Genomic DNA, 17,440 nt, shown 5'->3' with positions numbered 1-17,440 from the left:
GATTATGGATTAGCATTCACTTCGTCTTATGTCCTAAATGGAATAGCTTTTTTAAAAGCTTGTTTGGTATAGCTATTAAGCCAATTAAAATTAATTTTTTGAACATTATTTCACTATTTCAACCGTCATTTTTGAATTCTTCTCTTATAAGTAGGACCCACTTTATTTCTAACGATCAAAAAATCAATTATTAAAATCCCTACCAAACAAGCACTAAATTTTTTTAGTTAACCACTTTTCGACCTTTTTTTCATTATTTCTTAGTTATAACTTTATATATGTCGATTATTTCATTGCAAAAATTCCATCATTATCGCCTTGTTGGCAATAATGCAAATAATTGTAAACAAATGTGCTCAAGCAAATATTCTCCACACTATTCTATCCTTATTTCAGTCAATAACAGTACACAGCTATGATGGGATGTTTGGTACATTTGACTGGACCATAGTGAACAAAATTGAAGTAAAAAACTTTGAATGTTATCCATTCTACCGTGCATTGATATAATATTTTAAGACGGAATAGCAATCTTTCCTAGAAAACGCTCAATTTAAAGAAAGGTAGGAGTAACAATGATAAGAATGTGCATAATGTTTCACATTCCCCATCAACCATCCACAAAACATTTCTAAGATGTTGCTTTAGAAAACAAGAGTCACTTTCACTGGTTACAATTTCCATCTTTTCAAGACCACAATTTCAATCCCTCCAGCGGTGTCCACAGTTTGGGTTGCAGCATACGAAGAACAACGTCATGCCTTCTTCTCCCCTAGCAGTTGCCTGCACATAAAAGCACATCAATAAAATCCTTTAACCCAGTGTAGTCATGTACAATGGATCTAAATAGAATACGTAACTTAAAGAGACCTTGCAATCTGCCATGAATGGTAAATGAACAAGTTTCACTAAAGCGGTAACAATGTCAGCTCAAATTTGTCAGATATATAAAGGACTATTATATACAGGTTGTGGGAGACTCGATTCAAAATCTAGGAGTTTGAGCTGATGTGTGTTCAGACTGTGAGAGACTTCTGTGTTCCAACTACTAACAACTATCACAGAATTGGCATAATAGCAATTTAGAGAGGCAGCAATGTTTATAAACTTGTAGCTTCCAGTAATAAAATTTAGACCAGCAATAATACCTGAAAGAAAACAGCTTCTCCATGACCACAATTGGAACAGCGAACTGCTTTCGTACGGGGAAGAGTGGGATCTGCAGCTACGTCCTGTAAGACCTGGGTGCGCTCCCCAGCAGAATGGTGTATTTCATTTCTGTAGACACAATTGTTATCAGCAACCTCCTGCATGGATGAATGTTGAAATGGAAACTAAACATTAAATGAAATCCACCCACCATTCAAAGCATTTTTGCCTAAAAAGAAGAAATCTATTAACAAGAATAAACAACTGCAAGCCACCAAAAAAGAATTGGGGTTAGAACTTTTATGAAGTTTGTCAAAAGGCTTTGACAGTTTGAAGGTGGTTGAGGACCATAAGTCCTCGATACAAAATGAAAGGATAAAAAAATAAAAAGGAAAACCTAATTTTTCTTAGCAAACTCCACATATTTGATGAAGCTAATCTGGAAAGAGATATATCTTTTGGCCCATGGGATGGGCAAAGCCAGGACTAGGATTTAGTGGAGGGCATGACTTACGTTAATGGAAACGTATTTAAACAAAACAATAATATAGTAATATAAATTTCTTGCAACTTTTTATAATTGTTGCCCATGGATTTTCGTACTTTCTAAAGTTTATGTGGATGTTTATCAACTAATCAAAGTAACACTTTCCGATTTATGAAGCCACATCACAATCACACTAATTAAAAAAAAAAAAAAAGGACAAAACACAAATTCTACAGTTTTCCAGCTAGAATAAGTTAGTTTCAAGATATTACAGTTTTATTTATTGTATTTTCAGTTAGTACGAAGGAATTCTTTTAGAAACTAGGCACATTTTGTAGATTAAATATCCCAAAGAATTGGTAAGAAGAAAAAAAATGCAGAGCATGAAACCAAGATTTTTTTTTTTTTTTTGTGCAGCATTTTTTTTATTACAATACTGTAATCAACATATTATGAACAAAAAAAATTAGATAAGAAAAAGTGAAGCATTAATTGTGATTAAATGAGATTTTGAACAAATCCATCAACATCCAATCAGCAAAGTGCTTAACATAATGTATCTATGTATTCAAAGAGCAGCAAAACAACATATACAAAGGGTTTCCAGGGCACAAATTTATTTCTTCATGTGATCCCAATCATGCCAAGTATGACATGGACACAAATATGATGTCCTTCTGCTCGATGGAAATCGGAAAAATGGCAAAATAAATTGAAACCAACCATAATGAGTACAAAGCGAAAAGCACTGAAAAAAGAACTAGAGTTAGCATCAGATTATTTCAAGATTTACTCAAGAGAAGGAGACTAAGCATGTCCTACAATTAGATGGACACTAATGGTCATGTAGTGAAATATTTACTGTTCCAAAAAGGCATGGGTATCAACCTTCCTTGTATCAAAAGATGGAGGGTCGGTTAAACGTATATTCCCTTGATAAGAATCAATCAAGTTTCATCTTCATTGTCCACCCAGAAAGTCGTTATGTTGCAAACTAAAATGCATTCAAGATTCAGTTCGCTGGGATGATTTCTATGAGAATATTTTATGAAGACGACGGTATTATGTGAGACAATACAAGGGACCAGGGACTTGCAATCCACAAAGGGTAGGTTGCATAAATATTCACTACAAATCTTAACATGCTAAATGCAGAAACACGTCTTTCAATGTAATAAAAGTATTTAAAACACCAACAAGAAAGATGCATCCATCACTTCACTTGGATGAAAAATTGAAAAAAGGACTTTCTTTTTGAAGTATCCTTTCCAAATGATTTCCACTAGAATTATGCTATTTGACAACACAAGACACTAAATAACCAGAACAATTAATATATAGTAACTGGCAACAATTTCATAACTTCAACTAGCATTGGGCAAACCAGCCAATATAGCTTATATATACCTCACCCGTGCTGAAGACAGAGTGCCCAAGGCCCCAAGGATCCACCTTTAGTAGACATTACCATTTTCTTTCACAAACAATTATATGAAGTAGAAAAAGAAAACCAGTAACAATCAATAAGAAGTTAGGTTTTTCAGGGTCCAATTAATTACACAAATTTTAATTAAATTTCAGCCCTCCCTATGCCTTCAAAAATGAGATTTCAAAAGATGATTCTTTCTCCACAGCTTCCTGACGAATGATTGAAAGGATTAAAGCCTGGATTTCTGTGCATCCACTCGACTCCTACCTCCAAAAGAATTTCGCTCCAAAGATGCATTTAATCGCTCTGTTGGGTCATATATATCTCCAACATCGATCAATCAATTAAGTCCTTAGTCTCAAAATGTTCTAGCCCCTAAACCCTACGTCTAGTATTGCTCAAAGTTCACATAAACAATCAGATTGGCTAAAAAAAAAACATGCACAGGAAACCTAAATTTTGTGCTTTTGGGAGAGATAGTAAGAGAGTTGGACCTGATGATCACAATTGCGACAAGCATAGAGGAGGATTTTCTGTTCTTTGTCTTCCCTTGGGTACAATATATTGTTACTGCATATATATATAAACACGTCAAAATAGATACTCAGAGGTAACTTCCCAGTTAAAATCAACAAATAACAATTATAATAGCAAAACCCTGGAATTCACAGTACAAACACAAACACCCACTCACACTCGCACTCATAAAATGCGTATGAAGAAAGCAATGACATACCATTCCCGACAAAATTTCATGGTACTCATTTTGGAGTGCTATCGGATTTTCAAGGGATTGCACGTTTTTGTGTTTTATTTTCTTGTCTCTCCCCCTCTCTTTTGCTCTCTCCCTCTCCAGAAAATTCGTGCTTCGTTTTTGCTGGTAATTTGGGGTTGGCTGTGTACATTTTGTTTGGGGAAGGATGGGCCGATCTTTTCTTTGGAAGGCCAAAGTTTGGGTTCTGTCCTTTGGGCTTTTAGCCTTCAGAATTGTGATTTTATTTGTTTTCTCAATTTGTTGGACTTTCAATTGACAAAACGAACTTAAACCCTACATTTAAATTTCAATTGCAAAAATCAGTTTTTTTAAATTCAGGAATAGATACAAATATTTTTCTTTCGATAATCCGGTAACATTTTAAAAAATTCAAAGTCACTCTCTCCCTCTCTATATTCAACGCAAAAGTGACGCTATTAACCGCTTTAACCGATGATCAACTAAACTAAATTCTTAATTCTCTTGACCAACTTTGATAATAACCTTTTTACCGATTCTTTCCTCCTATTGTCATCTGAAATCAAACCCTAATTAATCAACCCATTTTTGAATCTTGGATCTTGGCATTTTCAAACTACCTTTATTGTGGTATGAAGTTGACGAATTTAAGTCTTCAGACGGTGATCTATGGCAGCATCGCTCCATGACTCCACCCATCTTAGAGCTTTTTCGTCAAAAATTGTATCCAGACTTCTTTTGAAAATAGATTAATTGGCTGATTTAATCACTCATGGAAACATTCCTTGGAGAGGTTATATAGTTCTGAGCCTTGACACAGTGAAGATTCGTTGTAAAAATTGTGTTTTCTTGGTTGTGGATAAGGTGTAGGTGGTGGTGCGATGGAAGTGAAGGTGATAGTTATGATTGCGATAATGATAATGACAGGTTATAAATTTGAGGCGACAACAACAATTAGAATGGTGCCGACTACGGTAGAGTGGTATTGCGGTTGGGTGGAATGAAATGTAGAGTGATTTGTGACTACTTAATTGAGCAACTGCGACCATTTAATTGGGTAACTTATGACTAAATTGTAATTTGTTACCAACTTTACGACTTAATTGTTACCCAAAATTTGTATTTGTTATCGCAACCATGTGAAATTTGTAATTTGTATATGATCATGATAGTAAATTGTGGATTATTGTGACCTTAAACTGTTCAATTGAATTGTCACAATTTAATCAAAAATCACATTGTTATCTCAAACTTTTTAATTGAATTGTCACAATTTAATCAAAAATCACATTGTTATGACCTCATTTTTGAAAGATTTCATCAAATATCTCCAATTTCAAAGCGTAACTTAAAAATATGATAATTATGTATTTTTCCCATCAATTTACAAGAGTAACATTAAAATTCGAGAATAAATGTCATGGCGATGGGTGAGAATAGATTTGCATGCTCCGTAATCGCATTCACAGACAGATAATGGAACCCTGAGAATTTCAACTAACGTTAATGAAGCCTCTATTAAACTTTTGCATCTGCTCTGTAGGGCAACGCCACACCAGTGTAAAGAGGTAAAATATCAACTAGAATTGTCAGTCAGGCGCGATTCATGTACAAACTCCTCATTCTGTTTTAGAATTAATGTATTCGTACAAGTACATTAAGTTTGACACTCCTACGTGTACAAAATATAACCATTGATTTGAATGTGTAGTTAAAATTAATGGCCATTACGTCTACCACATCAAATAATGTCAAGCTCGATATACAAGCATCCGGAACAAGAACCCTTCATAAAATGACAAATACACTATTAAGAAGTAGCCCTGCAATAAATTATAACCTATCAAACTACACAAATGGGCATCGAGCGAAAACATGGTAGCAACTAGAGTGCAATATGTTACAACTCAGTGATCATTCAAAAATATTTTAAAGTGTACATTTAAATACAAGAACCAAACTTCTCCTTTCAGACATACAGTGTCTGTATTAAAAGGAAAATATGTTATAATCGCAATCTATGACCCAGAATGAGCATTTTGTAAATCATTTAAAAGAAAAGCCAAGTCATGAGTCAAATCTAAATATTCAAGATCGTATACACACATAAAGATAGAGACATAGCAAAACCCAATAATCTCATATTAGTGATATTTTAACTTTTTTAATGCTAGACAATTACTAATGTGAGATGCTTGCTACTTATTTACACAAAACCCAATAATTGTTCGTCGAAGAACTTGGACATTAAAACAAATCAAAAGTTACTAACGCATTCCGATTAGCCTACACCCAAACACCAAAAGAATACTTCAAGACAAATCCAAAGTTCAAGCAACCAAGAGATCATAGTTTAAAGAGGTTTTTGTTCTAAGCATCCAAAGTTCAAGCAACCAAGAGATCATAGTTTAAAGAGGTTTTTGTTCTAAAGAAATTACATCTCAGTGTGCATCTTAGATCATAAAAAGATAGAGGACAACCTACACACGTCCTCAATGGCAACTTAGAATATCCCTGTGAGGAGATTAGCAGCTGTGGAGATAGCTGCCCCTGTTATCGCACATTGCACCACCTGCTCATGAGAGTGATCCTCCGATGTCAAAGCCAATGCTGCTCCGGTTATTGCTCCAGCCAATGCACTATTTTTCTGCACGACATGAGAAAAAATATCTCCCAGATCATGCCTCGTGTTCATATTCAATTAACAAAACAATGCAAAAATTTACCCAATCGTGGATTCCACGGGCCTCTTTCAGTCCATAGGTAAGACCCGAATACATCCCAGCAGCTAGTCCTGCCAAAAAAAGGGGGGGGGTCAAATACACCAGTCATGCATTTTCAATTTGGTGTAATCAGATCACCCTACTTCGATTTGCTTATGAAACTAGTCACTCGTCTTCATTGGAGCAATCAAGTTACCCAACTTCGACTTGCTTGCAAATCAAGTCATTATATTAATTGTCCAATCAATTTTACAAATTAACAGGCTAACCATAACATAAAAACTAACACATGACTACCATATATGTCTTTACTAATAACTTTGATTTAAAATTATATAATATTTTTAATAAAGAATGAAAAATGTTTATGGTAGAGTGTCCGACGAACGTCAATATCGACAAGTGTCCGACACGGACACGTTAGTCTAATTGAAGTGTCCGAGCTACAAAGTGTCTATGTCACACAACAAAGCATATAACATGTCTTAAAATACTTTTTATACGTGTCAACTGTTCATTGTTGTTAACATTAAGGTCAAACATATTTCGTTAGTTATACTGAAAGTAGTTAAGGTGTTCACATCTGCAAACAAATCAAAGTTGAGTGACTTGATTGCACTAAATTGAAGATGAGTGATCGGATTTTCAAGTCAATTGAAGTTAGGTCTTTTGATAGCACCAAATTCAAGATGAATTGATGTGGATGCACCTCCAGTCAACGTTGGTCGACCCACAGCGCATAACCCAAAAGGTAAATTAATGGAAACTTTTGGGCATCATATTAGCAAACCATATGCACAAATGCATATACACTCGGCCCCCACCCCCAACCCCCCCCCCGAGGAAAAGGTCAAAGAAAACGGGGGAAGATCACATTTTAACCACCACATCAAAAATGAAAAATGAGAAGCATCCTGTCAAAACCTTTGAAGTAAAAACTCAACTCTAAAACGAATAAGAACTCGTGTTCATATAAAGACTTACCCCATTGCAAAGATTCTTTTCCGGTGCTCTTCACCTAATATCATAGTAGCTACAGCGCATTAATTGTGCTATATCATAAAATAGTGGAAAAATCACTAAAGCAAAAACAAGTGAATTAGCAAACAACATGTCCATTGTCAGAAGAGACTAGCACCCATATAACTAAAGCATTAAACCATGTGATTAAGGATACATGGCAAGTACCATGATCAAGCCACACTAGATTAAATTTTGGCAGCAAATAAAGACGGAAAGGGAAAAAAAACTTTCAGCCTGTTACGAAATGAAGACTTCACTCATATATCATGGAGGGACTTCCATAGTGATAAAATATATACTGCTTGGGGGAGTTTTTCCCCCAAATAACTAAGCAAAAGGTTTTGTCTAGTTACCAAATAGTGGTTTTGTGAGTTTTGTTTTTGTATGTGACTCATGCTTTAGCCAAAGATCTCTAGTTAATATTGTAATTCAATATAACAAGTTTTTAAGACTGTCACAACAATCAATGACTATGCCTCTAATGAGTATCCCTACCTTATTACACATTCCTTCTCTACAGAGGTGTCCAGTCAGAAGAGATACTCTCAGTAAGAAATGATCTCAGAGTTTTAAACAAGGGTACCTAGCCTGTTTTCAAGATAAAACTTTGAAAATCGACCAGTGGTGAATTCTTAACAACATTTTTGGGTTCCTTTGGCAATTTTGTGCTTGTGCATATCTTTAGAGATGAAGAGTTATTTCCAGACTCAGGAGAAACAATGTATTTTTCAATTGGCAATTAACTCAAGATTCGGCAGAAGTACCTAAGTTATGGTAAGTTGTAATTATAATGGTTACTTTGATTATGCCACACATTTTTCCTCCTCAAACCAGAGGGATGTTCCATGTAAATTTAGTGTGTAATTATTTCAAATTAAGAGCATCTCATCATGTTAACTTTCGTTTTTTTCATAATTATTTTTGGAATTTTAGTCATTTATTTGACCCATTCCTAAGACACCTACTATATGTGACCAATGACCTGCGCCTACAAGCAAGTGCAGCATCTATTGACCTACTTCTAACCCTCTTTTCACAGATGATGAATTATAGTACTTAAGAAAATTCTGCAGGATGAGATTTAGGCTTACCAAAGCCTCAACTGAGTTCCTGTTTGTTTCTCCTGCAAAATGTGTGAAGAATTATTACATACGACCATCAATTACTATTTACATGTCAAATCATGTTCACAGTGCATTCGCTGCAGACAATGTGCTGAAAGTATAACAATATAACTCATATTACAAAAGAAAAATGGTCAACATAGACTCCGACAAGTGCAATATATTCAGCTAAGACATATCACAAAATATAACACCGGTAGATTTATGAGTTCTTTTACATTGTGGTGCATTCCATTAGCAGAACTTATATAATCACAGCCAACATACACACACTATTTTTCCATAGTTGCATATGCATTTATACACACATGATGCAAAGCTCAAGAAAAGAAAATAGATGGTCAGGCTTCTACCACTTCTTACCCGAAACATATCACGTAGCATTACATAGTTCTCATTATAAACACCTGCCTCCATGATAAACTGTTATAAATTATATGACCTCTCCAATAAGACATTTTACTTGCAGACAAGAATAATTGTGTCTTAAATCTCCCATCACATATTACTTCACAGCCAAAAGGATTTCAACCAAACAGTCATGGCTTGATCCTACATGAATAGATGTAGGCAATAATACACCAAATTCAAGTAACTCAAGAGCTTTGGATTGCCACAAAATTTAGTTATTTTCATCTTTCTTAAAGAGGGAACAATAAAAAATGGTATAAGCCCAGAGTCTTGAGATAACTTTGAGGGGAAATTTTCTTCAAATCACCTTCAATAAATACTGGTAAAGTTTTCTAATTGAGTCTGTAATTTTTTTCAAAATCGCCTGTGTCTAACTACAATTATCTCCCCTGAACTTGTTTCTATAACTAATGAATTAGAAAAATTGTACTACAATCAAATTGATTTAAACCCTTCAGTTTTCAAATTCACGTGATTGCTTATTAGGCCATTCGATCAAATTTAGGAATGCTTGGACGTTCTTGCTGTGTGGTAAATGTTACAGTAAACCATATTGCAGTGCCTCCACATCCAGAACACAAATAGGAAATGTTTGGTAAGGAAGATTGAGTATCACACAAATGTAAAAAAAAGAATTATGCTCTTCATATTCCTTACATTATCCTATCCGTTTCAATAATAGGTCAATACATGCCCTGAATTCAATAAAACGAAGTAAATATTATCCTATTTGTACCTCTAAGTCCAGGCAATCTACCATGTTTCTTCGCGCCCCCAACCTCTGGATGAATTCCAGCATTTCCACTTGCACCTGATCAATCACATTCCACCTCAAATCTCATCAAGAACCCAAAAATTAAACTAATTACCCACAAAACCAACTAGTAATTAAAAAGAGATAGACCATAATAAAAAAAATAAAAATAAAAATACTTTCAAGAGCAACGAAATAGGCTTCCCGCGACACGGCTTGAATAGCTCCAATCTGCACACAATTAGCAAAGCATAAAAATCAGAACTTTCCACATAAACATGCATGTGCACACACGTCTGCTACGTGCATAACAGTGTATTTAGTGTGTAAATAGACTTGCCCCAGCTGCTTTGACGAAACTTTCAGCAATCCGGTTAAGGAGAGGGTAGCCAAGATCAAAAAATCCTCCCTTTTCAAAGCTGCTAAGTTCATCAAGAAGCGAGCGAGTTTCCAAATTGGTGCTACTCATTTTTACACGAGTTTCAACAGAGAAAAAAGGTATACACTACCCAGTTTCAAGAAAATTGACAGTAGAAGAATAGAGAGAGATGTCACTTATTGTCGGCGAGAGAAACGGGAAGTTCTGGAGACTAGGTGGGAGAGGACGCGTGTATCTTTGAAACCATAATGAGAACTTCGTGGCGATACTTTGTATCACGACGTGGAGTTATTTTTGCCCTTAGATCACTGATCACCTGCGGCTGCTTTGCCATGTGTCGAGTATGGTGATCAAACTAGGCCGAGCGAGAAAGGCTTGCATTATTATAAGGAAAGTGAAGTGAAGAAGGGTCAATATTGGACCAGATCAGCCAATTCTCTCCAAGAAACATGGAAATATTAGGGAAAGGCTTGAACAGAGGGCATTTTTTTTTGGGTCATGCTTGGAGTAAATTTTTTCCCATCGATTTTGATCTTTTGGGTGGCACCGCTTATAAGTTATTAAAAAAATCGGTATTTGCTATTATTTTGGACATCGATTTTAGGTGATCTTTAAATCACTCAAATCCGCTTAATACAATTTTGATTGTTTCTCTTAATTCACCAAATCAATGAATTTGGATTGTTTCTCGTATTATATTCCAATTTTAGCCTTTATAACACAATTATTTCCAATCAACATATTTTGTTTAAAACTAAACTTATAAAAAATTATTTTATAAATAAATTTTTAATTATAAGTAAAAAAAATTAATTATAAGATTAAAATCACTTTTATGTAAAAATTTGTTTATAAAGTAAAAATACTTCTAATAAGATGGAAATTTACTTACGTTTAAAAATTAAAATTAGTCCTCACTGACTTGAGCGATTTCAATCACCTAGTATGTCTTTTATTTGGTAGGTAACATCGCCAAAGCTTATCATCATATTGGCTACAAAGGAAGGAACTCGAAGTGAAACGGCCCCAACTTATTTCCATAATAAGAGTTCGAGCGTGGAGGTTCGAATCCTCTTCAAGACATAATATTGAAAATACTCATTGAATGAGCAATTCAATAAGAGAGCTCGGATCGAATCGGTACCCTATTTACAGATCTCCACCTCCACAAGTAAATTGTTGATAAAACTCCAAAATGGCAATTTCTTTTGATATTTACTTTAATGTTTTTAGATATATTTACTTAAATATTAATTTATATGTAAAAAATTATTTATAAGTAATACATTACTTGTGAGTAAAAAAATTTCATGTAAAAAGTTATAAATTGATAATTTCATAAAGGGAGATATATATAATTTAATTCTTTTAAAAAAATTTAGAATATTTACTTTAGCCTATGTTTGGCCTCCATTCTCCTTCTCATTCTTTCTCTCTCTTATTTTCAACCACACATTATAAAATAATATTACACGCAAATTAAAAAAATTTCATTCTCTTTCAACCACACATTAAAAAAAAAAAAAAACGTTATTCCAACTATTAAAATTTAATAAAAAATGAGGGTCAAATGGGATCTTAATCAACTCTTTAGTATGAGTTGGAAAAATCGCTACTAAAATCACTTAAGATCATTTTACTCATATTCGCTCAAAAGAAATACCTTAAAAAAAATCAATTCTCTAAGGTAAAGCTTCGCTTGAAACTATGTGGTAGAAAGCAACCTACAACTTGAAGGACAAATCCATTGTGAATTTTTACATCCCAAGCAGGCCCTTTAGTTCTGCAAACTTCATTTCATTTTGATTTGTCAATACAGTTCTACTATCAAAGCAACCACTTTAGTTTATTTTGGATAAGAGTAAAAAGTCAACCTATTAATAAGTTTACTTAGCGTGTGTTTGAGTTAAAAAATTAATTATAATTTTTTTTATCCAAAGTCCAATATTAATTTCAATCATATACATTCATAAGTACTGCCCAATTTACAATCCCCACATTTCGTACAACACGATATTATTTCTCTTAAAAAGTTCTTGATGAACTTACCCAAACAAGAGCTAATAAGAGGATATTAAGCCCCCAACCGTCATTTCAAAACTCTTTCTCAAATTTAGAGGGCGTTAGTTTCCACTTTTTGTAAAAATGAGAATGAAAAATATAGTCATTATGAACCCCACACAATAAAATGAAATTCAAATTTGATGACTTGATGTAACAGACAACGATCATATTTTTCACGAACAGGGGCTTATTTTCACCCACATATTTTGCACATAAATTCAAAAAAAAATCCTATTTTTTAACCAAACATTCTTAAAAAATTCACTAATACAAAACACATTTTCCTATTTTAATGAAAGACGAACAAAGACTTAGGTGCACTGCCATCTCCAAGATAGCCTACCGTGGACTTGATTCTAAGATTAGAATTCACATAGATAGGTCATGGTACGATTGACATCAAGTACAATTCGAGATAAGGGCTTTTCAAGATCATTGTTGAAGGCCTTGCACGTATTTATTTGACAAGTTGCATGGGTCGCAGTTTTTCGGGATTACCCTTCAAGGCCTAATGTGAGTATGAATTCTGGTATTCTACCCAGAATTAGCATCGGTCAGGAAGCGGGTGTAATTTTCATTCATATTTACTGAAATTATGACGTATATAACTTTATCGTATTCAGATAATCCATCCGATGATCATACCTTTCCAGATAATCTTCTTCCCAAGCAAACTAGCTGCATCTCAGCATTGTTAGAGGAACACCCTCCAGAATACGAGGCCCCTGAATGTACACCACTGCTGTTACTGGTCGACAAGCCATCATAAGGAGTGCCAGTGCCGGTCCAAGCCAAAGGCGGCTGCTGCTGAACGTTTCCGACACCATATTCTTCTGTATACTTGGGACAAAAAATGCATTTTCTTCATTTGCAAGAAAATGAAGTTCAATGGCTAAAACCGGACAGAGCTAAGTGACCAAACATGTTTTAAACCCACCATGGAAGAGTGACGCACTTCTCAGAACCTCGTTGAAAAATTAACATCATCTAGTCAACGAGAATCTGATTTGTGAATTAGAAACTTCATAGTATGATGATTACGTATTGAACAATTCCAAGTAACTAGGACTAACAAATCATTCTCAATGTCTGAGTGGAGTTTCAAACAGTATCCAGTGCCTCTCCAGACCAGTTTGATCCAAAAACTCAAGAATACAGTCTAAGTACGCCTGGAGGAATATGCATATACAAGCTTTCCAACCACTTCTCATCATATGCATTGATCCCCAAAACAAACCAGAGGCAAAGCACGATGAAGTGGTTCCTAAAAAGTAGAATGAGAGGAATAAGCCTTTAAATCAAAACAAAGAGTGAGGCCAAGGTGAGACACAAAAGGGAGGTCCGACTTATGATGCTACAGATGGCTCACTGAAGTGCCCGTTTTAGATCTCTTCTCACAACTATGCACATGAGAACACAAAACTACATCACATGAAAGAAATATACACAGCCAATATATGGAATAGGGCATTATACAATCACCTGAATCATAAATATCCAACCCAGAAACATTCCAGAGCACTCCACAAACTTTCAGGATAAATACAACAGTCATCAAAATGAGAAAAATATTCACAAAACTGATAGTTCTAAGCCATTCATGTTAGACATGTTTCATTCAAAGTGCTAGATAGGATCAGATAATGTACTTTTAACTTTTTTTCCTTCGCAGTATTCTCATGCAAAATCACGTGCAAATACCAGGTTGCATAACATAAACAAGTGAATAATTAATAATAAAAAAAGGGGTCATAATTGATGAAAAGATGCTCATGTGAATTTCCAACCGGCATTGGACAAGAAAACTAACAGTTCAGATCAGACATAATAGTAACATGAAAAGGATCTCATTACTATAATCAAACGAAAGGTAAACTCAAGTTAATCATCATCAAACTTATAGGAAAAAGTCAAAAACCCAAATTCCAGATAGCAAAATGCCTATTATCCAATTTCCAAACAAAGGGGGAAGGGTGACTGTAATTTCAATCTACTCTTCCTCGGTGGCACTCTCACCGCTCTTCTTGTTGTGCTTCCTTGCATACCTTTGGTTCCTCAAGAACTTCGGGTCCATCTATAAATACACAACACAAAAAATCACAAATTTGTAGAGATACCCCTGAATGTACACCACTGCTGTTACTGGTCGACAAGCCATCATAAGGAGTGCCAGTGCCGGTCCAAGCCAAAGGCGGCTGCTGCTGAACGTTTCCGACACCATATTCTTCTGTATACTTGGGACAAAAAATGCATTTTCTTCATTTGCAAGAAAATGAAGTTCAATGGCTAAAACCGGACAGAGCTAAGTGACCAAACATGTTTTAAACCCACCATGGAAGAGTGACGCACTTCTCAGAACCTCGTTGAAAAATTAACATCATCTAGTCAACGAGAATCTGATTTGTGAATTAGAAACTTCATAGTATGATGATTACGTATTGAACAATTCCGAGTAACTAGGACTAACAAATCATTCTCAATGTCTGAGTGGAGTTTCAAACAGTATCCAGTGCCTCTCCAGACCAGTTTGATCCAAAAACTCAAGAATACAGTCTAAGTATGCCTGGAGGAATATGCATATACAAGCTTTCCAACCACTTCTCATCATATGCATTGACCCCCAAAACAAACCAGAGGCAAAGCACGATGAAGTGGTTCCTAGAAAGTAGAATGAGAGGAATAAGCCTTTAAATCAAAACAAAGAGTGAGGCCAAGGTGAGACACAAAAGGGAGGTCCGACTTATGATGCTACAGATGGCTCACTGAAGTGCCCGTTTTAGATCTCTTCTCACAACTATGCACATGAGAACACAAAACTACATCACATGAAAGAAATATACACAGCCAATATATGGAATAGGGCATTATACAAACACCTGAATCATAAATATCCAACCCAGAAACATTCCAGAGCACTCCACAAACTTTCAGGATAAATACAACAGTCATCAAAATGAGAAAAATATTCACAAAACTGATAGTTCTAAGCCATTCATGTTAGACATGTTTCATTCAAAGTGCTAGATAGGATCAGATAATGTACTTTTAACTTTTTTTCCTTCGCAGTATTCTCATGCAAAATCACGTGCAAATACCAGGTTGCATAACATAAACAAGCGAATAACTAATAATAAAAAAAAGGGTCATAATTGATGAAAAGATGCTCATGTGAATTTCCAACCGGCATTGGACAAGAAAACTAACAGTTCAGATCAGACATAATAGTAACATGAAAAGGATCTCATTACTATAATCAAACGAAAGGTAAACTCAAGTTAATCATCATCAAATTTATAGGAAAAAGTCAAAAACCCAAATTCCAGATAGCAAAATGCCAATTATCCAATTTCCAAACAAAGGGGGAAGGGTGACTGTAATTTCAATCTACTCTTCCTCGGTGGCACTCTCACCGCTCTTCTTGTTGTGCTTCCTTGCATACCTTTGGTTCCTCAAGAACTTCGGGTCCATCTATAAATACACAACACAAAAAATCACAAATTTGTAGAGATACCATCACGCATACCTACAATAACAAACTGAAACTTGTCCTCCATTAATTTGGATCGGGAAAATGAAACTTCGTCCCCCATTCCATTTCGTTTGCACCTAGATCTACCAAGAAACTTGAAAGTACTAGACAACTAATGCAATCCAACATAATTTTAGACTACCGCTCTCTGTTTTAAGTTGCTCTACTGAAATTATGCTACTCTTAACGAAAGCCACATACACAAACACATACTCATACACACAAATATATTATATTAAAAGTGAAATCAGGCGAATTGGACGAACCCCTTTGGTGGATGTGTGGCGATGGCGTTTGGGTTTCTTGATGCCGTTCTTATGGGCTTTGTGTGACTGATTGTGCGCTGTGTGATTCTTCGACTTTGCCATTTTCTCCTCTGATTCTTCTCTGCTCTGATTCAGAAATTAAAATATATATATATAGATTCAGTAAAAATTTTGCCTGGCATACGTACATCCTGCATATATAGATATAGAAAACCAGAAAGGCACATACCTGCAGTGAGAGACGACAATACTGTTCTGTGTATTTTCTTGTGTGTGTATGAGCAGCTGAAGTTGCCCAAGTTTTGGAACCCTAATTTGGGGTGTTTGAAATGACTAAATCGAACTTGTTGCCTTAATTGGGCTTTCTGTTGTGGGCCTGGTTCCTTCTGGGCTCACTCAAGCCCAACTCAGATTTGGTCCCCAATTTAGTAGAAAATGGATCGTGGAAATTACATAAACCCCAGTACTCTAGACTTTCAAATTCAAAATCCATGAATAAAATTTATTTATGCAAAAATCAAGTATTATTTATAGTTAATCCACCCAATTAAAAATCATAATCATTTTCCCAATTCAACCCCTTCTCCTCCTCCTCACTCTACAAACTCTCCCTTCTCTATAACAATTATGAAATTGCGATAGGAGATTCATCACCGACGACGTTCATGACGTCACCATTGTAGCGACGACGCTCTGAAGATTGGCACCGATTCCAATGTGAGACCGGCACTACTGCAAGGTGTGCGAAGCCTCCTTCTCTTGGACTCGCGAATGTGAGCATCGGTTCGATTTTCAGCAACGATGGCCTCGTCCATTGCTGTCGGAGAAGGTGGCGCTGTAAACTATGCTACTCGCTCCCCTGCTTTTTTTTTTTTTTTTTTTAGTTTTGGACCTTGTGGTTGTGGTGGCGGCAGTTGGTCGTGTTGGTGGTGTTTTTTGGCTGTTGGAGCGATGGTGGTGGTCGGCGACAATGACAGGGTGAGGATGGCGGAAAGTGACGGTGGTGGCAGTGGAAGTGGTGGTGGTATGTAATGTGACCAACTATTTGTCCTGTGACTGACCATTTGATTACCAGTGATATTAAAATTTGATAATTATGACCAACAAATTCAAAAATATGTGATCGATAGATAAAATGTGACCAATTAAATAAACCTTGACCTATAAAAAATTTTATTTGTGACCTCGAAATAATTTGTGATCAATTAATTTGATAATATATTAATATGTGACCAATAAATAAGTTTGTAACTTATAATTATGAACCTGTGACCAGGTGCGGAGCCAGAGACCGTGTTGAGTGCGGGCACAATTTTAGTCATCCGCTACAGTGATTTTTTTGGCCAAAACTTGTCTATTTGAAATCAGC

The 17,440-nt window shown here is 35.4% G+C and overlaps 3 protein-coding genes across 4 annotated transcripts; all 3 read right to left on the bottom strand.

Moving 5' to 3' along the window:
• Positions 1–460: 460 nt before the first annotated feature.
• Positions 461–3,960, bottom strand: LOC111371519 (DNA-directed RNA polymerases II, IV and V subunit 9A). The gene is made up of 4 exons (XM_022993556.1): positions 3,802–3,960; positions 3,560–3,635; positions 1,149–1,307; positions 461–783 (listed from the first exon to the last, which is right to left on the bottom strand). The coding sequence occupies exons 1-4, from the start codon at positions 3,828–3,830 to the stop codon at positions 703–705; spliced, it is 345 nt and encodes a 114-aa protein (XP_022849324.1). The 5' UTR covers positions 3,831–3,960; the 3' UTR covers positions 461–702.
• Positions 3,961–5,979: 2,019 nt separating this feature from the next.
• LOC111371518 (outer envelope pore protein 16-2, chloroplastic-like) lies at positions 5,980–10,555 on the bottom strand. The gene is made up of 7 exons (XM_022993555.1): positions 10,174–10,555; positions 10,013–10,064; positions 9,816–9,890; positions 8,636–8,667; positions 7,506–7,539; positions 6,525–6,592; positions 5,980–6,445 (listed from the first exon to the last, which is right to left on the bottom strand). Exons 1-7 carry the CDS (start codon positions 10,300–10,302, stop codon positions 6,302–6,304), a joined length of 534 nt encoding a protein of 177 aa, XP_022849323.1. The 5' UTR covers positions 10,303–10,555; the 3' UTR covers positions 5,980–6,301.
• Positions 10,556–15,425: 4,870 nt separating this feature from the next.
• On the bottom strand, positions 15,426–16,399 carry LOC111371517 (60S ribosomal protein L29-1). Of its 2 annotated transcripts, none has more exons than XM_022993554.1 (3): positions 16,301–16,389; positions 16,072–16,192; positions 15,426–15,744 (listed from the first exon to the last, which is right to left on the bottom strand). In XM_022993554.1, the coding sequence occupies exons 2-3, from the start codon at positions 16,171–16,173 to the stop codon at positions 15,661–15,663; spliced, it is 186 nt and encodes a 61-aa protein (XP_022849322.1). In that variant the 5' UTR covers positions 16,174–16,192; positions 16,301–16,389; the 3' UTR covers positions 15,426–15,660. The 2 variants fall into 2 exon arrangements, with proteins under 2 accessions (XP_022849322.1, XP_022849321.1); XM_022993553.1 differs by having other exon boundaries at positions 15,427–15,744; positions 16,072–16,197; positions 16,301–16,399.
• Positions 16,400–17,440: the final 1,041 nt, after the last annotated feature.

Source organism: Olea europaea, chromosome 22, assembly GCF_002742605.1.
Source record: "Olea europaea var. sylvestris chromosome 22, O_europaea_v1, whole genome shotgun sequence".
In the NCBI taxonomy this organism is placed as follows: domain Eukaryota; kingdom Viridiplantae; phylum Streptophyta; class Magnoliopsida; order Lamiales; family Oleaceae; genus Olea; species Olea europaea.
Note: the sequence above shows the minus strand (reverse complement) of the source record. Positions and strands in the feature narration are given on the sequence as shown.